The following is a 20201-nucleotide window of genomic DNA, read 5'->3' on the forward strand; positions in this document are numbered from 1 at the left end:
CCACCCCAGCCATTCTCTGCTCCCCTCCAAGGCTCCGACATCTGTGTTGATTCGTCCAGGGTCACAGCCACGACCTCTGCCACCTGCAGCGTGCCAAACCCATCCAGGAGAGCCCTGGCTCGGTGCCCCGCAGCACTAGCTCCCCACCAGCTCTCTTCACAGCCTCTGCGTTGGCCCCATTCGTTGCCCTATCTGTTCTCCCATGAGTCCTCTGGCTGTCAGCGGGCGTGTAGTTCTGCCATTTCCCAGCATGTCCAGCGGCTTGGGCACTTGTGTTGTCTGGCAGAGGCCCTGGATGCCGCTGTCATCCTCTGAATGGGGTTGGCTTTTGTCAGGGACTGAATGGTGTCCCCAGGAATGCCTCACTGGAGCCTTAACCCCAACTGTGCTGTGTCTGGAGGTGGGGCCTCTCGGGCAGGTTGGAACCTGCTAGGACAGGCACCCTCCTAAGAGGAGGGGGGCACAGCCAGCTCTCCCTGGCAGTGGAGCTGAGGCCATGTGAGACACAGCGGGAAGGCCACCTGCAGCTGCAGGCAGGAGGGGCCTCTCACCAGAGACCACCCCAATGTGGGGCTTCCGGTGTCCAGATGCGCAAGGAATAAACCCCTGACGGCTCAGTGCCACGACTGGCCCAGGGACTTGGTGACTGCTGCCCAAGCCCAGGAGCACGACCCCACAGCAAGTCCACCTGCAGGCTCCTCACCTCACACTTGTTGCAAGCTTCGTCCAGAAAGATCCATGGAACATCCAAATTGTCCGCCAAGCACCCTGAAGCTGCCAGAATGCAGCTTCCAGATGTCACTCCTATGGGTCTTGTGGGAACACTGCTCAGGATTCAATCCAGCAGGTCCCAGGCAGGTTCCCCACTCCAGGCCTTGCTCTGGGCTGGTCTGCACGGCAGTCGCTGGACCCCTGAGTGACATTGGGGTTTCTGTGCTCTTGTGGGGTAGGTCTTCACCAGGCCCCCAGAACTGCTTGACCTCAGGCACCACTCTCCAGCCTCACCCACAAGGCAGCTGCTCCCCGCAAGCCTTGTCCTCCCAGCTGTGCCCAGTGCCATGGGCTCACGCTCACCCCACATGCCCTGCCCTGACCAGGCCACCCTGTCTGCCTCCGGTCTTAGCCCCCACTGATGGAAGAAAATGGGCTGATGAGATAGTCAGTGCACATTATGGGGTGACAGCGTGCGGAATGACCCTGAAAAGACTGAGCTAACCATGCAGGGGTGGGTGGGAGAAAGCCGGTGGTGGAGAGAAGAACAGCCATGACCAGGGGGCCTTGGACATGATAACCAAGGATTTGAGGTTGGGGCAGCAGGGAGCCGTGCAAGAATGTAGGCAGAAGGGCAACATGACCCTCTTTCACCTGGGAGACCTAACCAAAGCTCTACTCGAGGGCACCGGGCCTGGTGCGCTCAGGCTCAGGGAGCAGGGGGTAGCCGGCACCATGACTCTGGGGCCCACGCACCTGGGGGCCTGGCCTTGGGCTCTGAGCAGGGCAGGCTGGGTATGACCCTCAAGTGGGAAGGACAGAGAGGGCACAGGGCTCTCCCCCTGCATCTGACTGTGTGGGCCCCGGGCCCCCAAGGGAAGGAGCCCTGCCTGGCCACAGCACCCCCAGCTCAGCCCTCTCTGGGAGAAGTTCCAGCCAGGGATGGGGTGGGAATGGCTCCCGTTCACCAGCAATGCACACAGTGAGCACAGGCCACCAGGGCGTCGGGGTCACTATCACTTTCAGGGCAGTAGTGCAACCCCCCCACAGCCTCATCTGTCACCCCTCAGGCCCCGCTCCCCCAAGAAAGACACTCGGGCAGTGGGTTTGGCAGTGGGGTTTATTCAGAGCAGGTACAAGCAGCCCCTGGCGGGGGGGGCGGAGCATCCTGGCCTGGGGTCCTCTAGATCAGCTCCTGGGACACAGAAGGGCAGGGCCTCAGGGCAGCGCCTGGCCTTCAGAGGCCCCTATGGGCTGTGCTTAGGCGCATGGGTGGACCCGGCGTCCTAGCAGCAGAACCGTGAGCACAGCCTCCCTAGGCCTCAGTTTCTCCACATGCAAGGTAGGGTCACAGCCCCACATCTCGGGACCATGTTGTGGGGGGGATCATGCAGGGGATGTACCAGCATCCCCTGGGACACGGGGAACCAGTGCCTCCCTGCCCCCACCTGGGGGGGTGCTGGCGCCCGTGGGACAGAAGGGGGGGTCCCTCGAGGGCCCAGCCTCCCCTGTCCCTCTCTCAGCCCCATCAAGGGCCCTCTTGCAGCCTGATGTCAGCACCCTGGAGGCCCAGGGTCCCGAGTGCTCCGGGGCCCCGTCAGGCCGGGAGACCCCAGCTTGCGAAGCTCAGCAGACTAGGGCAAGGCTCACCTCCTTCAGGAGTTTGGCGCACCTCCCTGCGGGGCGGGGTGGGGGGTGGTCAGGTGCTGCAGGACAGGCCCCTTCCCACCTCGGGGGGGCCCCCACCCGACGCCCCCCAGGAGGCCTGGGGCTCACCGTGCCGGGCTACCAGGTAAAGCCCCGTGTCTGCGGTCAGCTCCCGGAACCTCCAGAAGCCTGGCCCATTCTCGTCCTCGAGGCTGCGGGCTGTGGGGGGGCGCAGGAGCGCTGAGCTGGGCTGTCCCAAGGAGGGCAGTGGCACGCCCCACCCCCCACCTCCCACCCCGGCCCGAGCTTACTGAAGTACTTGAGCACACGGAAGTCCTTGCCTTGCCAGTGGAGGGACAACCGCAAAATGGCATACTGCTCGTAGTCCGTATCTACCACTTGGATCTCCCTGTGGCCTGGGGGGTAAGTGGGAGGGAGGGACATGCCCCCCTGCAGGCTGTGGGGCCTGCCCCCTCCTTTCCCGGTGTCTGGACCCTCCCATCATGTGAGGCAAGGGAAAACAGCAGCCCTTGAAGGCCACCCCACCTTGTGCTGAGAGAATGGGAGCATCTGGGGCATAAGGAGGGGTACAGGGAACTGCACGGGAAACGGTGTACAAAGATAGCAAAGCCAGTGTAGTGGGCACGCAGAGCTGGGGGCTGTAACTGTAGCAACAGGGCAACGGTTCTTACCAGGGAAGACGAATGTCCCCGACATGTCTATCTCTGAGCCCACTATGTTTTCTGTCTCACAACTTCCTGAGCTGAAAGCCAGTGAAGCACTCATCAGGGCAACGCCAGCCGGCATTCCTCCTGCCAGGCTCATCCCAGGGGTACAGAGAGAGGGAGGCCTCCGGCAGCAGGTCTGTGCCCAGGGGAGCCTGGGCTGGGACGAGGCGGGGGTTTGCAGAGCTGGGGCCAGGCCAGCCTTTCCCTCAGGGGCTCTGACCTCCTAAGAGCCAGCCACACAGGCCCATGTTTCCTTCCTATAAGTTCATGGGGCTTTATCAAAACTCCATGCTCATCTTTGGGAGATGTAGGTGTCGGGGCAGATGTCTGCATGCTGCCAGGGGGACTGGGGGCTGAGGTCTCGGGGTTTGGACACAGGGACGACTGACACCATGTGGATCCACAGCTGCAGTTGGCGCGGTCAGGCGGCTCCCTGGCACTTGGCCTCGCGCATCTGTCCCTGCCGTGGCCCCGTACCTGTAATATGCAGCCTTCACCAGCAGTTCGTGCCCGCTCAAGGTCAGGAACAAGGCTTCCAGCCTCTTTGGGGTCTTCAGTGCCAGGTTTTGGCTGGAGGCCACACCAACTTCCCTCCAGAATCCTGCAATCTAGAGAGAGAAGCCAGAGCCCCGTCCAGGAAGGCAAGCCCCCCAGGGTCCCTGAGCAGGACACTGCTGGTCTCTGAAAGGACAGCAAGCAGCGGTCATCACCCTTCTGAGGAGTCCCTTCAGCCCACCAAACAGCAGCACCCCATCCTTGGGGCCAGGACGCCGGGGGCATCCATGGTCAGAGCCTGAGAGAGGGAGTAGCAGCCAGCGACCTGTGTCACCCGCAGGAGGCGGTGGCTTCGTCCCCCACACTGGGAGCTGGGGTGGGAAGGTCCTGCCTTCAGAAACCTCCCGGAACCTGGGCTGCCGTCTGAAACGTGGAAACCGATCATTTGGCAAGAGGAAAGAACGCACGTCCCCAGTGCATGTCACCTCCAAGCCTTCGGAGGTGCTTCTGGCTTGGCCACTAGAACAGACCTGGCAAAGAAGGACCTCGGGCAAAGAAGCATCTAGATGGGAACCAGAGACCAGATGAGCCCCACCCCAGGAGAGCGGCCACACTGGAGCAAGTGCAGCAGGAAGTTCCCCACACGGAGCCTCACGTGCCTGTTACTACCAGAGCTCCCGGGGCGGGGACCCCACTGACCCAGGAGCAGGAGGTGGCCACACTGAGCCCCGGTCCCGGGATGCTGGAAGACCACCTGGCCCACCCATAGGAGACCCTCAGGAGGTCCCTGGGCGCTTGCTCTCACACCTGCTTTCAAGGGGAGGGCTGACCCGGGTGGTTCCTGGGGCCCTCAGCCACCTGCTCTGTCCAGGCTGAACCGGGTGGGTCCTGGGGCCCCTGCTGTATCTGCTCTGGAATTGGCTGGGGGTTGGAGGGACCGGGTCCTGAGTCGCTAGACCTCCCCACGTCGGAAAGAAAAGCCACCTTCTGCAGATCCAGGTCCAGCATGGCTGTCTCCCCCTGCACCGTGACAAGGCCCAGGATGGCACTCAGCAGCCCAGCCTCCATCACTGCTCCCCTGGCCTCTGCTCCTCCAGCACCAGGTTTATATTGGGAAAGCAAGCCCATTGCGCAAGAAGCTGAGGATGTCATCAGCACACGTGGCTGAGAGCACTCAGAGGAATAGCCCTGTGCCCAGGCACTGCACAGGCCCAGTGACATCCACAGCCACTAGGCTGGGGTTGGCCTGCACTGGAGCAGTGGTGCCACCACCTTCCTGGCCCCAGACGACACCTGACACCTGCAGTGGGGCAACCAGAGGACCTGAGAGGTGGAGCCCCCCACACACACACCGTGGGACGGCTGGGGACACAGCTCCCACCCTGTGGGGGCCAACAGACGGACACACCACACCCAGGCCCCACAGGCTCAGAACACCTTCCCCACAGGGTGCACAGTGGTTTTCAGGCTTTCTCCAGCCAGTCTTGGCCCAGACGAGGAAAGGCTCTGGGAGGGTGGGGGGTAGGAGGGTGGCTGGCTGAGGCAGCACGGACCTGGGGGGACCCACCCTCCTGTTGGGGGAAATGAAGGAGGGTCTCCTTTCCCTGGGCGCACCCCCGTGGAGGAGGCGCAGGGGCCGGGTTAGGGGGAGCTGCGGGAGATGGAGGTGGGGGCCACAGCGATCACCGGAGAGCTACCTTCCCGCAGTTCCTGTCCTTGCCCACTATGACAACATCCACTCCCGGGCCAGGCCCCCTGCCCATCCACCCTGGACACACTCAGGCCTTGGCGCACAGCCAGGTATGACCCACCCCCAGAAGAATGGCCTGAGAGAGACCCTGTCTTGCCAACCCACCCAGCCGATGAGCATAACCAGGACACAAGCCAGTGTGGAGGGATGCCAGAGCCACCCCTTCCCCAGCTGTGTACCCTGCCACTCGATTTTATCCCTGAGGACAAGCATGGCAAGTAAAAGAGGAGCCGGCCTTCATGGGCAGCAGCCTGGGCCTCCTAGCTGCATGATTCAGACCAAGCTGCATGCCTGGGTTTCCCGGCTACAATGGCCACAAAGCAGAGGGACAGGCGCCATGTGGCCGGGGGGCCCAAGGGCGCCCAAAGCAATGTCTGTGCAGATCAACATCCTTGGTTCTTGACAGGTGACAGGCAGCCTCCCCAGCTTCAGCGCCAGGAAAGCCCACCCTGGAATGGCTCCAGGCCTGGTCAGCTGAAGGGGAGGCCCCCCCACTAGGGGGACTGGCTGCCTTGGTTCCTGGCACTGCACTGTCTCCCACAAAGGCTGCCCAGTTTAGGGTCAGGCAGGTGTGGAAAGGTCCAGCTAGGACGGGGCAGCCCAGAGGTGGCTGGCCCAGCAGAGCCCGAGGGGGCTACCACACAGTCAGAGCGGCGGAGGCTCCAAGGAGGCTGAGGACTGGCTGACATGGGCCCCAGCCTGGTGCCAGCCCAGGCTGCAGAGAGGGCCCCCGGGGATGCGCTCAGCCAGGCAGGAGACAGAGGACAGGAAGTGTGGGGGGCAGGACGAGCACAGATGCCCCTCAGCGGGTCTGCTGCCTGCCCCTGGCTTCAACCCATGAGCAATGAAGCAGGACCCCACTCCCTTCCTGCCCGCCCCACGCCTGGCCCACGCCCGGCCCTTTGAAGCACAACCTGTCGGGACAAGACAAGAGCGCTGGCGGCCGTGCATCCAGGAGGGCTGTCTTGCACCCCCTCATGTCACAGGGGGTCAGCATGGAGCCCAGGTCCTGGAGCCTGACCACTGGCTGGAGCCTCAACCTGGACCTGTGCTGGGCAAGTCATTGACCTCTCTGTGCCTCGACTTCCCGGGTAAGGCAGGCAGCAGGCTCCCTGTGTGTGTCCTGGGGTCCATGGTGGAACAACTGGGCCAGGCCAGCTGCAAGGGTTCCCAGGGCTCCGGCCACGACCATGACCCCATTCCAGGCCTCACCGAGGTCTTTCTGGCATGCACAAGCTCAAGGTCACCCCGCGGCAGGAGGGAACGCCCCAACAAGTCCAGTGTCGCAGTCCCCACTCTAGTGCGCCTCCGGCTCTTGCAGGCAGGGGTCTGTGCGTGCCTGGAGGAGCCCCAGCAGCAAGGCACCCTGGCTCCCTGGAGGTGCTATGACCGCATGGGGGCCGGGCCAGGTACATCAGACAGAGTACCACCCCTTGTAGGTACCAGGCTGAACTGGAACTTCCTGGCCCCTCAAGCCAGTCAGTGCCCAGGGCTCAGTATCCCCTGCACACCCACTACCCTGCCTCAGTTTCCCCAGGAGCCCTGGCTCAAGACGGGGCTCGCCGTGCCCTCTCCAAGAGCCTCTGCAAAGAGGTGAGGAGCCTCTCGACTGCAGAATATGTTTATTGAAAGGAAAGGGGGGCCCAAGGATGGGGAGGACGGAGTTACCCCAGGCATAGGGGGGACGCTGGGTCCAGAGAAGTCAGGGCGATGAGGCCTGCTGCTCCAGCTCCCTCTGCGCAGGTAGGAAAGGCACAGTAACCCCAGGTATCCCCAGTCCACAGCACCCCTCGGCCACTGCCAGCTGGACCCACGCATGGCAAGGTGCCCCATGCCTCTCTTGCTCGAGGGCCAGCAACAAGGGGCTGGCATGGCCAGAAAGCGCCAGAGGGGCCCCAGAACCACAAGACCCCCAGACTCAGCACCTGAGAGGTGGTCTGCTTGGGGCACGTTCCCTTGAAAGCTGGGGTGAGGCACACAGCTAGAGGATGGGGCTCACCCTGCCTGAAGGTGAGCCACCCCGAGGGTGCTGCCCCAAACCCACCTCTCCTCCCACCCACAACCGTGTGTGTGCTGGGGGCTAGCCGTGTCCTCCAGACCCGCTGGGCAAATAGCCAGGACGGCCAGGGAGAGTGGAACAACAGTGGGGAAGCCAGATGCGCGCACTGCACAAGCATGCAGGCCTGCTGGTAGGGGCACCGGCTGTCCCTGACTGGGTGGCTGCCTTGTCACTGCTGTTCTGTAGCGTTTTACATAGGCTCCCAAATGATTCACTGTGAACTTGGTCAGGGGCCAGACAGTCCCCAAGAGTCCACCTGCTTCCACATCCCAAGGGCTCCCGGGGTCCCCAGCCCTGTGACAGCAGTGACCTGAGAGGTGGCAGGTCCCGCCTCATGGGACCCTTTGAGGGAAACCAAGGCCCAGACACCCCAGGGGGTGAGCCAGAAGCCATGGTAATTTGTTAAGACAGCCCTAGGAAATCAGAGGAGACTTCCTGGAAGAGGTAACATGGAAGCTGAGGCCTGAATCATGAAAGTGAATGGCCGGGCAGCTGGGTAGGGGGTGTGAGCAGTGGGATCTGTACATGCAGAGCTGGAGCTGCCCACACAGGCCCAGGAGCACAGGACAGAGGAGTCGCCTTGTCTCCCTCCTACCTGGGAGGAGGGCCAAGGTGGGTCTCTGGATGGGTCAGGAAGCCTCCTTGCCTGCAGAGGAGCACACATCTGCGGGAAGGAACACGGTTCATGAGAGGCTGAGCTGCCTGGCACTGCCCACCCTCCCTGCAGCCCCACTCTGGATGCCCTGGGCCCCCAAACAGCCCCACCCACTCAAAGACTCTCCCTTCTGGGCCTAAAACCTCGTCCTTAGTGCATGCTGGGGGGAAGGAGGTGGGCCTGCCAACCTACCCTAATAAGACAAGGCCACATCCTGCCGTGCACCCCCTGGGGGAGCAGGAAGGGCCTGGGGCAGGCCTTGGTCCACACACCTGACTTGGGCAGCATGACCATCATGTCATTGGGGAGCCCCACGGTGGGGTAGAAGTCCTGGAAGGCCTTTGTGGCTTGGGGACTTGCTTCCTGGGTCCGGCCTGAGGCACAGCAGGGCCCCTGTGAGCTCCGTGGCTCACAGTGGTGAGGGGAGGGGAGGTCTCCTGTGGCTCATAGAGGGGAGGGGAGGAGGGTGGAGGTCTCCTGTGGTTCACAGAGGGGAGGGAAGGAGGGTAGAGGTTTCCTGTGGTTCACAGAGGTAAGGGGAGAGGAGGAGGGTGGAAGTCTTCTGTGGCTCACAGACGGGAGGAGAGGGGAGAGGAGGTCTCCTGGTCTCAGTGCTCCTCCTTGAAAGTTGACATCAGGTCTACCATCCAAGATTGGGGAGGCTGTGCACTGCATAAAAGTGCCTGCCTGGCTGAGGGACCAAGGCGACTAGAAGGCACCGAAAAGGGGTGTCCTTTCCTAGGTCATAACCAGGTGTCTGGGAGGTTGGGATGACCTCGCTGTTCCCCAGGGTCACATCCCCCCGGGCCCCATAGCCCTCAGGCTCCCAACACCAGCCTCCAGCCCTCACCCCGACCCCATCTGCCAAGGTTCAGAAATGAAGGCAAAATAGGATCTCAGCCCCCACTGAGCTCTCAGGCAGGGGAGGATGGATCCCCACCCTCAAAAGGTCAGGCCAGGCCCTCAGTGTCCCTCGAGTTAAGTCCTACCCAGGCAAAGATTGGGGTTCCTGCCACCCCCTCCTGGTCCTTCTTGGCTTGAACTTAGGGGTGATGGTGGGGGAGGCGGGTTCTAAAGGGGTGGGGCCCGGGGGAGACAGGGAGGGTGTCCAGTGAGGCCTGGCCAGGGCAGAGGGGGTGTCTGGTGGGCCCAGTAGGGAAGGTGGGCAGTGGGGCCTCACTGTAGAGCTGGACCATAGTGCTGAGCGCCCCCTCCAGCTCCTTATAGATGTAGAGCACGGCGAAGGTGTCATAGTCTGTGTCTGCCACGCGCACGTCCAGGTAGCCCAGGGCTGTGGAGGCAGTGGCCAGTGGCCTGGAGAAGCACGCAGGGCCCAGGCGCAGCCCCCCTCCCCGCCCCCACAGCCGCCCCTACCTTGGGGGAAGAGGGAGGGGGAGGGCAGGGAGGGCAGGAGCCGGGGATGGGGCTGGTCCCAGGCAGGAGGCTGCCCCAGGTCACCCTGCAGAGAAGCTGTCAGGGGTCCCTTGAGGTGGGTGGGCGGGACCTACCTGGGACTCTGAAGTGCCCCTCAGAGCCCACCCTCAGGTACTCAGCATCCAGCTGGTGACAGCCGTCAGCCCTGGGGGGACAAACCCAGTGCTTGCCCTCAGCTGCTTGCCTGGACCCCTGCCCCCGCCACCCGGCCCGGCCCACTCACCGAGGGAACTCCATGTGGACACTGAGGTTGCCCCCTGGCATGGCCCTGATAGTCCTGCTGGACATGAGCAAGTGGCCCTTCTTGCCCAGGAAGACCTTGCAGTCGGAGACCATGGAGACCACGTACCAAAGACCTGAGAACTGCAAAGCAGATCTATGGCCGGCTTTGCCCAGCACCCTGGGCCCCAAAGCCACATGACCATACAGGCTTGTCTGGAACCACACAGCCGAGGGTCCCCCAGTGCCCAGCTCTTGGCATGAGCCCCTGTTCTTCCACCTTCCCCGGGCGGGTTGCATGACCTCAGTCCCCCCAAATGTGAAGTGGGTCAGTGACTACCCTGCAGGGTTGGTCAGCAGTGAACAGAGAGGGAGTCCTGGGGCTCTCAGACAAGGCACAGGGCAAGGGCCCGTGGGCTTGGCCCCCCACCTGCCCACAGCACAGTGCAGGGGTCACTGTTACCTTTTTGGCATCAAAATCTGGCTGTACCAGGACCTCAGCCCAAGCCCCGGACAGCCAGAGCAGCACCAGGACCTGGCCCAGCAGGACACGCCTCATCGCCATGCCGTCCTCCACCCGACACCTAATCTGAGCCTGGGATGCCGGCTTTATAGCACAGCCCAGCTGGGCTTAGGCTGGAGCAGTCGGCAGCCAAAGGCACGTGGCCCTGGAAACTCTGGCCCCTTTGTCCATTGTCTGACACAGTCACTCGAGATCCCCCACCAGCCCCAGGGGTCATTTCCTGGAGGGCTCCAGAGAGGCGGACTCACACCTCTCACCTCTCCCAATCTCGTCTGAGCATCTGTCCCCCAGACCCGCCAGCCAGTCACCGAGGACCAAGCAGGGACCTGGTCTTGGCCTCCAGCCACCTCCACACTGGCTGGGGCTCGGGGCCCAGGGTGTGTAAGGCTGTTCTACCAGCAGGCCCCCACTCAGGGTCTGGGTCCCCAAAGTCCTCACTTGCTCCTACCCATGCAGGAGTGAAGTCACCATTGGCCAGCCCAGTGGTGACAGAGGCCTGGGTATGTCTGCCTCTAGACCCCACTGCCCCCCAGAGGGTGGAGCTGAGCTGCCACTTAGGGTGGATTATGGTGTCACACCACCTTATCAACAGTTGCATAAGCAAGTGGGGGAGGGTGTCGCCAGGATGGCGCCACAGGCTGGTGGGGGCTCCCTGGCAAGGCCTCCACAGTGACCTCCCGTGTGCACCAGACTCCACTTGAGAAGCACCTCGTGGCTTCCGTGTGCACCACTGATGGGGCAAACATCCGGGGAAGGGCAGTGCTGCTCAGTGCTCCAGACTGGAAGGGCCTATGGGGTCAGAGAAAGACCGTCCTCCCCCAGCTCGTCCCCCAGTGGGGGGGCGGGGCAGAGGGCTTCTGAGAGCTGCCTTCTCTGGGTTTCAGGAGATGCCAGCTCTTGCCAGCTCGAGGCCAGGCCCCAGAGTCACTGCGGAGAACATGGTGAAAACCTTCCCTTGAAAACATCTACAAAACAGGCATCTGATAAAGGAATTAAATCCTGAATCTATAACGAACTCTCAAGATACAATGATAAGAAAAACAAGCAACTCTAGTTAAAAAAAGAAAAAAAAAAAAAAACAGGCAAAAGATTTGGAAAACCACCTCACCAAAGACATCCAGGTGGAAAATAAGCACGTGAGCCCTGTGTGTGAGTGCGGGTACACGCCGGGGGACAGCAGTCTGGGACTGCTTACAGCTCTAGAGCCGCCCGTACCCGCTGCCGGGCTGGCTCGGGTTTGGTGGATCCTCAGAAAGGGCAACATCCCTGTCCTAGGACAATCTGACAACCGCACACCTCGGTATTGACACGGGAACATTTGCCAACACCTGCATGTGGATGTTCGGGGGCTTTATTCACAACCAGCGAAAGGCCGAAGCCCCAGAGCATCTCCTGTGACCAGGTGGCTGGACGGGGCCTCCATGGCAGGAGGAGCCGAAAAGAAACCGTCCACCTGGGGAGGTGCGCTCACTCAGATCCCAGGTGCACCTCCAAGTGAAAGAAGCCTTTCCGGGAAGACCCCAGTGAGGACTCCTTCCTAGGACCTCCCAGAATAGGTCCCTACAAAGCTGCTTGGGGGTGGCAGGGTGGGGGTGCAGGCATGGCAGCCCGCAGAGGGGCACGCAGACCCCTTTGGAGCCAGGACAGTGGTGGCCACATGTCTGCGTCCATCTACACCCACAGAGCTGTATGGCAGAGTGAGTTCTGCTGGGTGTAAATTCTACCTTGTTGTTTCACACGCATATATATGAGCTACAGATACATGTAAGATCTTCCCCCAAATGTACGGGTGAGGGACAGGAAGGCCAGAGGGGTGCCGAGGTCCCCCTGCCCCAAGGCCAGAGCTCCACAGAAAGTGTGGGGCCAGGAGACACGCGGACGGCAGCCACAGGCCTTCTGGGCCAGGCTGAAGCATCCACCCTTCCCAGGGTCAGTGAGGGCCAAGGGACTGACTGCCGCAGCCTACGGACCCCTCAGGAGCCTCCGAGGTGAGGGGAGCCAGCCAGCCCACGTCCCTGGAAGGGTCTACAATGCAGCGCAGCCACTTTCTTACTCTGTCCACACAGTGGGCAGAGCAAACCTTAGGGAGCATAAACCTGGTGTATCCCTGCTTAAAATTCTCCAGAGTCATCATGGCACCAAGAGTGAAACCCAGGCCCCAGCCCCCAGCACCCCCAGCCCCTAGCCTTGCCCCCAGCCCCTAGCCCACCCACCCTGTGACCCTTCCAGCACCAGCCCTGGAGCCAGCCTTTCCCTGCGCAGCTTGTGGCCTCTGCCTCCTCCACAGCCCTCCTCAGACCCCAGCCTACACCCCACCTCTGGCCTCTTTCCTCCAAGCTCTGAGCTTAATCCATATTTTCCTCTGTGGTGACTTTCTGTCCTTGCTCCACACTATATATGCCATGGACTTGGTGACAATGAGAGCAGCAGGTGGCCTATCAGCTTCTGACTCCCCAGCTCTGGCCCCAGAAGGTGCTCAGTTCATAGCTGCACATAAAGAGCATGAAGTCACATAGCCCATCACTGAGGCTGCAGCACAGGGTGCATGATGGCATCAGCCTGCCCGGTCTTTGGCTACAGTGGGCACTCAGGCCACAGCCTCACCCCTGTCACCCCCAGAGTCCAGCACGGGGGTGGTTGCCAGGGCCTCCGGTGCTCCTGCTGGTCCCTGCCGCTTGGGGGCTCTGTGGCGGGGCTCCCCACATGCCTACAGAGCCAGGGAGGCCTGAGGTGGGGCATCTGGCTCACAGGCAGCATGGTGCTCCTGGGACTGCAGGTGGGCTCTGCTGCAGAGTGGCCTCGACGCGGCTGCCAACACAGGATAAACACAGGAACAAGGGCTGGCCGGCGCCAGGCCGCAGATGAATGGGGGAGAGAGACCTGTCTGGGAGGCTGCCTCCTCTAGGAATCCACGGAACCGGTGCAGAACAGGCAAGTCCTCAACCAAAGGGAGGTCAGGGCTGCCGGAGCTTTAGGGCTCCCAGACAGCAGACATCATTGTCGCTGGAGGTTGATCCTGGTCGTCCCTGCCCTCTAGGGAGACGAGGTGCACAAAGGAGCAGATCCCCCTGCCCCAGGGCCACGGGCTGCGTGGCATCCAGCGAAGGCCACCCTGGCCCTCCTAAGCAGCTCTTCACTCAGGGCTACCCCAAGGGGCTCAGCCACTTTCCCCCGAAAGCTCTGAGAGCAGGTCCCCAAGCAGGCTGAGCCCTGTGCCCTGTCTGTCCCGCCAGGGCTGGTCCACCCTCAGGTGTGAAAAGAAGCAGGGCAGGTGAGATCCCCAAAGCTGGGGCCACGCCCTGGTCTTTTCTTGCCCTGCAAACATCCTCTCCACCTCCAAGGGCCAGGCCAAATCGAGCAGAGATGCCCTGAGGGGTGCCCCCCACTTGTGGGTAGAGGAACAGGCCCTGCAGACGGTCAAGGAAGGCCATGGCCATGACAAGGCCACCTCCTCCCCTCCCAGAGGGAAGCAGGGCCGGCAAGCTCTTCCCCTGCGGGGTTTGTGGAGGGGTGGGCTCCTCATGTCCAGCTGAAAGCCTCTCCATCCAGCTGAAGCACAACTGCCCAGGACGAAGGAACCAGAGCTCCTCCAAGCACCCTCACCTGCTCCTGCCCTTGTGTCCAGCTCAGGGCAGCAGTCACTGTCATCCAGGCACCAGCACTGGTGGGCAAGTGGGTCCTGGCTGACTGCCCTGCCTCTTCCCCTCCCAGCACCACACTGTGAAGACTAAGGGGCACAGGTGTGGAGAGCTGCCCCCTTGCCCCACGGCCCCTCTGGTCTGCCCTGGGGTTTGAGCCCCGAGAGGAGGAATGCCGCAACTCGGGGCTGGTTGGAGCTCGTACCCGCAGCTCAGACCCAACACTTCCCCTTGGAGGTTCTTGTTCCATCCCGCTCACCAGCCCACAGGGCTGCCCCAGTTCCCACTCGCTTGGTTCCCTACCTCCCCACTAACCCAGGAGCCCCAACATCCTTCAGTAAACTCTCTTGGCTGTGGTTGGTCAGGGCTGCTGACCGTCTCCCCCAGGCCCAGCCCAGCCAGGTTCCTGCTCCCACAGTACTTCTTAATCCCAGACCACTGTCCTCAGGGGAAGAGAAAGAATCTCCAGGGCTTTCGAGTCTCCACCCTGCTGACCACAGAAAGAGCCCAAACAGTGTGGATGATGTCAAGGGCCCCTGGGCCTCCTGCCCAGTTGGGCTCTGCCCCAGGGAGCCCCAGCAGGAGCTGGGAGGGGAATTGAGGTTGCTGTGTGCTGGCCAGGTCCCCCCTGTGGTCCCCGGGACCTCACCTGCACACAGTGCCCCTCTACATACTGGAACCAGTCCCTCCTCCACGCTGTGACCTGGGGTGCTCTGCTCGGCTGCTCTGAGCTCTAGCCTCCTGCCCTGGCCCTCAGAGTCTCCTATGCTCACCCTCATCTGGGTAAACACACTGTGTACTTTCTCTTAACTTGCCTGTGTCCTCCATGTCCCTCCAGGAAATGGATCAGGGCTGGGCACATCTGCAGGGCTTCAGGAGGGGTCCTGCCCCCACCCTCACCTGGAACCACCTGGAATCTAAACCAGGCTGCTGCCCTCAGTGCTCCTGTCCCTCAGTTATCATCCGTACCCTAGTTACAGGCTGTGGGCCACCCAGGGACCCTGCCCCAGCTTTCAGCTTCAGTATACAGGGTGTGGCTCCTGGGGTGGGGTGTCATGCATTTGAAGGCAGGCCTGAGAGCCCTCAGCCATGTGGACACCTGCAGGGCTCAGGGGGTGGCCTCAACCACCCAGGACCACACTTCCTGCCTCCAATCAGCCTCTGCTTCAGGCCTTGGGAATCCTCCCATTTGTTGGGGCTCCTTTGCTGGGGCAGCCACACTAAGGCTGGGAATGAGAAGAGGGAGGAGGAAAAGTGGGGCAGGGGAGGGGAGGGGTGGAGGGAAGGGAAAGGAAGGAAGGAGGAGAGAGGGAGGGGGAGAGGAAGGGGAAGGGAATGCTACCCTCAGCACTTAACCTGGGCCAGCAGGGCAGGCCCGTGTCCAACTGCGTGTGATGACTGTGATTCTCCGAAGGACCCCAGATGGGAGTGGAAGGGGGGGTGGTGTTGCATGTTGGAGAAGGGCAGGAGCACACAGACTGGCTGAGGTGGAGTGTCTGCACTTTCTTGGACCCCCTTCTCACGGGGAGAAGCTGAGTTGTGAGGAATGGGTGGTGCACTCTCCAGGACAGGGCACGGCCAGGCCAGGCAGGTGCAGGCTGATCCGCCATTAGTGATAGGCTCCTGTGGGGGACCCAGACGCACTGGGAAACGGGGTGGCCTGCTCTCTGCACCATCATGCCCTCCTCTGCCTCTTCCCTTCCTGGGCCCTGGGCCCACCTGCTCACACACTATCTAGGAGGCGGCCTGCGGGAGGCAGGTAGTTGGGAAGACAGAAGCAGTTCTTCCAGCACATGGAGCGTGGCAGCACAGGACAGCCTTCCTGGGGCGCAGGCACCAGTGAAGGTAGTGGGCCTGGGGGCTGATGGTCAGCAGCCCTGACCAGGACTAGGTGGCCATCTCCCAAGTTGAGGCTCTGCTGGCCTGCAGGGGAGCCAGCGACAGGAAGGATCATCGTCCAGGCCCACCAGGGGGAGATGGGCACTGCCTCTCCCACAGGAGATCCACCCTCTGCAACTTACCGGGAGGGCTGGGGCTCAGGACAGCCCCTCCCACATCCTTCTCCATAAAATAATGTCTCCAGTCCTTGTTAGTCAGACTTGTCTGCGGTTTTGCTTTGGCTTGCACATTATAATTGCAATTCTCTGCAATTCCTCAATAAACTCATATTTGCTGGTAAAATAACTTTTATTTTTAAGGTCAACATGACCATTTAGTGACAAGCCAGAGCCTCAAAGGAGGTATCTGGCCCCTCCCAGAATGCCCAACCTTGCCCCCACCGAGGAAATGTGCCCAGGCCTGGCCTCATCCTCAGGCCAGCAGGTAGCTGGGTCCTCCACTGTGTCTGGGAGCACAGGTGAGTTAGACCTGTCCCCGATCCGCAGGGGATCCGTCTCTGAAGCCATGACCTGCCACCTAAACTGCTGTCCACTGTCCCCCAGGATACCTGGCCAGGACCCAGCCTCATTCCCCTTCTACTGCAAAGGCCATCTGGGTCGCATCTCCCAGACGACCCACCATCACGCAGACCCTCCACGTTTACCTCTCTCTCTCAGGCCCCAGCCCCGCCCCTCCCGCCTGCGTGGCCCCGCCCCACCGCCCAGGCCCCGCCCCCCGCCCGCCCTGCCCTTCAGCTCAGGCCCCGCCCCTCCGCCCGTCTGCGCAGGCTCCTCCCGCCTGCTCTTCTGGACCCGCCAGCCATGGTGAACCTGGGCCTGTCCCGGGTGGACGACACCGTGGCCGCCAAGCACCCGGTGAGAAGGCCGACCTGGGACGCGGGCCCCGGACCTCAGAAGCTGACCTGAGCGGGGCGGGTGGGGGCTCGGTGGGGGGATGCCCTCGTCAGGGAGGAGGGACCGGACAGGGATGGCGGGGACCCTCCTTGTTAGAGGGATCGATCAGGGCAACCAGGGTGGAAGCAGGTGGGATGTGTCCAAGCCCCCAGGCCTCACGACGAGTGGTCCCCTCCCCGAAGGAGGGCCAGGAGGGCCTGTGAAAGCGGAGGGAGGGGACTGAGCCTCACCCCCGCATCCAGGGTCTGGAGGAGTACGCCGCGTGCCAGTCCGAGGCCTTCGTAAAGGGCATCTTCACCTTTATCACAGGTAGGCTGGCGGGTTTGGGGAGACCGCACCCGCCTGGGACCCCTGACCCCCAACAGGTGGTGTCAGTGGGCCATCCTCAGACTCAGATGCTGGGAGCCTGCCCGGTGCTGGGTCACTCACCCGCCCATAGGGCTGATGGGGACCTTGACTCTCGGCAGGCACAGGTGCAGCCGTCGGCCTGCAGATGCTTATTCAGAGGAGGTTTCCGTACCCCTTCCAGTGGCACGTGCTAGTGGCCGTGGGTGGGTACTCCAGGGCTGCTGCCAGAGGGGATACAGGTCTGCTGGGGGTGGGAGGCTGTGGTCTGGCCCCTCCCGACCTCCTGGGATGTGGTCCCAGTTCTGGGGGGGGGTGGGGAAGTCCTGCCAAGCCCACCACCACCACCTGCCAGGAAGAAGCCTGTGCCCAGGTCCCCATCCCCTGAGAAGTCCAGAGACCCAGGCCCACCCCCCACACCACCCGCCACCCCCCCACCCCACTCCCCAGTCACAGGCTCAATGGCCAGCTACTGGGTGACCCGAGTGGAGTCGCACAGATGCAGCAATCTCTGGCTCTTCCTGGAAACAGGGCAGCTCCCCAAGGACAGGGGCACAGGTGAGAGGCCAGGGCAGAGGGAATCAGAACCCGAGACTCTAGTGCCAGGCAGCCTGGGGCCCAGGGTGCAGGCTGCACAGGCCTCTCCGCTCCGGCCTGTCCAACCTGGAGGGGCAGGAGTGGGTGGCCTTCTGACCTCCTATGCAGGAGGGATAGGGGAGTCCAGAATGTGGAGTGTGGGCCCCCCAGGAAGGGTGGTCATATAGCAAGCGTCCTTCTTGGTCGAGGTTTGGTGAACAAGCTTAAGCTGTGGTTCCAGCTGTGTCCCTTTGCCTCCTACAGATCAGCGCAGCTAGGACAGCTCCAGCTGGGAGCAGAAGACCTGGGGCCAGAAACTTCTAGAACACAGCCCTAAGGGCCTCCGCACCCCACACTCCCCCGTCCCCCTCACATAGGCCCTCCTCACACCCTAAGGGGTGACCCAGCGGTGTCCCCTACATATGTGCATGGCCAGGTCTGCCAACCCTGAGCAAACCTTTGCTCATGCCCCTGCCCAGATCAGACCAGAGAGGCCATCCCTGCGGTGGTTGGCCTCCCATAGGGCAGTAGGAAGCATGGTGGACACTGAGAAATGGACAAGACCAGAGAGGCCCTGGGCACTTGGTAGAAGGGACTTCTGCATGCCCTGGGGCCTGATACTCCCTGTCTGGTCCCCACATGCCCCACACTCAGAGGGGACAATGGCTTCGGGGGGGTTGCTGGACAAATAAATGTGTTGCCTTTTTCCTCCTAAGTTCTGAAACACTAAACATCAGAGCAGTAAGAAGCTGAGAGACACATGTCACCTCAGCACCATACAGCGGACACTGAGGACCTGCCAGGGCAGTTCTGACACGGCCCCAGAATCAGTTCTGCAGGCCCTCTGGGCTGCAGATGACCACCCCCAGGGCCTTTCCAGGTGGGGTCTGCTTCCACAAATCTAGGCATGGAAGAGCAAAGCAGAAGGTGTGTGTCCAGTTCACGCCTGGCCCTCAAGAGGCAAGACACAGGAAGTGGCCATGCGTACCTGCCTACCATTCCAAGCACACCTACCAGATAAGTCACTTCTCTCCAAGGGAGGAGGAAGTGAGGGGTGGAGGGAGGCCAGAGCTAGCTCACTGGAGTCCTCTCTGCACAGAAGAGGTCCCCTGCACACGTGCATGGCCAGGTCTGCCAACCTTGAGCAAACCTTTGAAGAAGTCCTCTCTGCTCCTGAGTGGGCATGACTACATACCCCACCTCTGATAGAGGAAGAGGCAGAGCACATAAAACCTAGCAAATCCATCATCCCATACAATGGCCTTCCCGGTCACACTGAAGGCGGACGACACAGGGCCACGCTGCTCCAGCCCCAGCTCAACTCCTGCACCTCTTGGCCTGGCCAGTCATCCAAAAGAATACTGAGCACTGACTATGGACAAGGGAATGTATTAGTGGGAAGGCAAAATGACAGGAAGCCCAAGATAATCATGGTGCAAGCAAGCTGGAGCTGGAGTGGTCTGGGGCAGACAGGTGGTCAAGGACTGTGCCACCTCCCGATGGCCTCTATTCCAGATCTGCCTCACGGTCCCAGGCAGCTGTGCCAGCTCCAGCCATCCTGTCTTCATCCCAGTGACTAGGGAGGAGGACAGTTGACTCCACCTGCACTTACACTCCCTCGGCCAAAACAAAGTCGTGGTACCCCTGGTGCCAGGGAGCCTAGGGAGACAGTCTTGTTCTGGGAGGCTATGTGTCCCACTAAAATACAGGAGTTGTATATCTGAGGAAAAAGGGAGAACTGATACTGAGGCCCTGGGAGGATTGTGTAGGGAGGAGACCATGCCCATGACTGGCCTTTCCAAACCCCTGAGGTCTCAGAGGGAGGGCAGGAGGTGAGCTTGGAGATTTAAATAGGACTAGACTAAAAAATAAATAAATAAATAAATAAATAAATAAATAAATAAATAAATAGGACTAGACTCAGGGGATCCCCGGATGGCTCAGCGGTTGCACACCTGCCTTTGGCCCAGGGCTGCGATCCTGGAGTCCCGGGATTGAGTCCCGTGTCGGGCTCCTGGCATGGAGCCTGCTTCTCCCTCTGCCTGTGTCTCTGCCTCTCTCTATATATATGTCTATCATAAATAAATAAAAATAAATCTTTAAAAAATAAATAAATAGGACTAGACTCACTTTTTTAAAAGCTGGCTATGACAGGAAAGCTAAAAGGTCCGTATGAGGTCTTAGAGAACCTACATGTGACGGCATTTGGGTGAAGACCATCATCATGAACTGTGTCCCCAAATTTATACATCACAGCCCTGACATTAGGGCCTCAGACTGTAACCTCATTTGGAGACAAGGCCTTTAAAGAAATTTATATTAAAGTCGGGGGAGGTGGGGATCCCTGGGTGGATCAGTGGTTTAGTGCCTGCCTTTGGCCCAAGGCATGATCCTGGAGTCCTAGGATTGGGTCCCGCATCGGGTTCCCTGTGTGAAGCCTGCTTCCTCTGCCTGTGTCTCTGTCTCTCTCTGTCTCTCATGAATAGATAAAATCTTTAAAAGATAAAAAATAAAATCGGGGGAGCCCTGATTTAGTCTGGCCTGTGTCCCTACGAGGGGAGGAGGACACAGACACACACAGGGATACCCCTGTGAGGACACAGCAAGAAGATGGGCATCTCCCTGCTCA

General features: G+C 61.2%; 3 protein-coding genes and 1 long non-coding RNA gene across 31 annotated transcripts in view; 2 read left to right on the forward strand and 2 right to left on the reverse strand.

Moving 5' to 3' along the window:
* On the reverse strand, positions 1-6175 carry LCN8 (lipocalin 8). Of its 8 annotated transcripts, XR_013354029.1 has the most exons (8): positions 4440-6175; positions 3564-3694; positions 3051-3121; positions 2670-2774; positions 2488-2577; positions 2362-2387; positions 704-912; positions 3-311 (listed from the first exon to the last, which is right to left on the reverse strand). XR_013354029.1 is itself a non-coding variant. In XM_077851437.1 (7 exons), exons 1-7 carry the CDS (start codon positions 4800-4802, stop codon positions 829-831), a joined length of 870 nt encoding a protein of 289 aa, XP_077707563.1. In that variant the 5' UTR covers positions 4803-6175; the 3' UTR covers positions 1-828. The 8 variants fall into 8 exon arrangements, 7 of the variants coding, with proteins under 7 accessions (XP_077707563.1, XP_077707570.1, XP_077707564.1 ...); XM_077851437.1 differs by having other exon boundaries at positions 1-912; XM_077851444.1 differs by lacking the exon at positions 4440-6175 and adding an exon at positions 3907-4433 and having other exon boundaries at positions 1-912.
* LOC144285825 (uncharacterized) lies at positions 6123-16471 on the forward strand. The gene is made up of 3 exons (XR_013354031.1): positions 6123-6422; positions 11106-13152; positions 16244-16471. It is a non-coding gene; the product is annotated as an uncharacterized LOC144285825 (long non-coding RNA).
* LCN15 (lipocalin 15) overlaps positions 6939-20201 on the reverse strand; it is a 23016-nt gene continuing 9753 nt past the window's right edge. For 4 of the 19 annotated variants that reach the window (XM_077851463.1, XM_077851454.1, XM_077851446.1 and 1 more), the window contains 6 exons: positions 9703-9842; positions 9554-9624; positions 9226-9336; positions 8318-8482; positions 7986-8054; positions 6939-7066 (listed from right to left, as the gene is read on the reverse strand). In XM_077851463.1, the coding sequence (XP_077707589.1) occupies positions 8020-8054; positions 8318-8482; positions 9226-9336; positions 9554-9624; positions 9703-9815 (495 nt within the window). In that variant the 5' untranslated portion in view covers positions 9816-9842 and the 3' untranslated portion in view covers positions 6939-7066; positions 7986-8019. Of the gene's footprint in view, positions 7067-7985; positions 8055-8317; positions 8523-9225; positions 9337-9553; positions 9625-9702; positions 9843-10161; positions 12342-12537; positions 15110-15215; positions 16433-20201 lie in introns of those variants that run through there. The other 15 variants (XM_077851451.1, XM_077851450.1, XM_077851452.1 and 12 more) reach the window with 15 other exon arrangements.
* On the forward strand, positions 16525-18287 carry TMEM141 (transmembrane protein 141). 3 transcript variants are annotated; one of them, XM_077851467.1, is made up of 5 exons: positions 16525-16612; positions 16894-16960; positions 17119-17238; positions 17447-17554; positions 17837-18287. In XM_077851467.1, the coding sequence occupies exons 1-5, from the start codon at positions 16559-16561 to the stop codon at positions 17848-17850; spliced, it is 363 nt and encodes a 120-aa protein (XP_077707593.1). In that variant the 5' UTR covers positions 16525-16558; the 3' UTR covers positions 17851-18287. The 3 variants fall into 3 exon arrangements, with proteins under 3 accessions (XP_077707593.1, XP_077707595.1, XP_077707594.1); XM_077851469.1 differs by having other exon boundaries at positions 17528-17554; XM_077851468.1 differs by having other exon boundaries at positions 17119-17202.

This window comes from Canis aureus, chromosome 16, assembly GCF_053574225.1.
Source record: "Canis aureus isolate CA01 chromosome 16, VMU_Caureus_v.1.0, whole genome shotgun sequence".
NCBI lineage: Eukaryota > Metazoa > Chordata > Mammalia > Carnivora > Canidae > Canis > Canis aureus.

What these genes read in the sequence shown, in the direction of transcription:
- TMEM141 (XM_077851467.1), top strand. Translation starts at nt 16,559, where the DNA reads ATGGTGAACCTGGGCCTGTCCCGGGTGGACGACACCGTGGCCGCCAAG. An exon ending in CATCTTCACCTTTATCACAG is followed by an intron (nt 16,961 to 17,118) that starts GTAGGCTGGCGG and finishes GACTCTCGGCAG; the next exon opens with GCACAGGTGCAGCCGTCGGC. An exon ending in TGCTGCCAGAGGGGATACAG is followed by an intron (nt 17,239 to 17,446) that starts GTCTGCTGGGGG and finishes CCCACTCCCCAG; the next exon opens with TCACAGGCTCAATGGCCAGC.
- LCN8 (XM_077851437.1), bottom strand. Translation starts at nt 4,802, where the DNA reads ATGTCACTGGGCCTGTGCAGTGCCTGGGCACAGGGCTATTCCTCTGAG. An exon ending in CCGTGTGCTCAAGTACTTCA is followed by an intron (nt 2,578 to 2,669) that starts GTAAGCTCGGGC and finishes GCCCCCCCACAG; the next exon opens with CCCGCAGCCTCGAGGACGAG. An exon ending in TTACCTGGTAGCCCGGCACG is followed by an intron (nt 2,388 to 2,487) that starts GTGAGCCCCAGG and finishes CCCGCCCCGCAG; the next exon opens with GGAGGTGCGCCAAACTCCTG.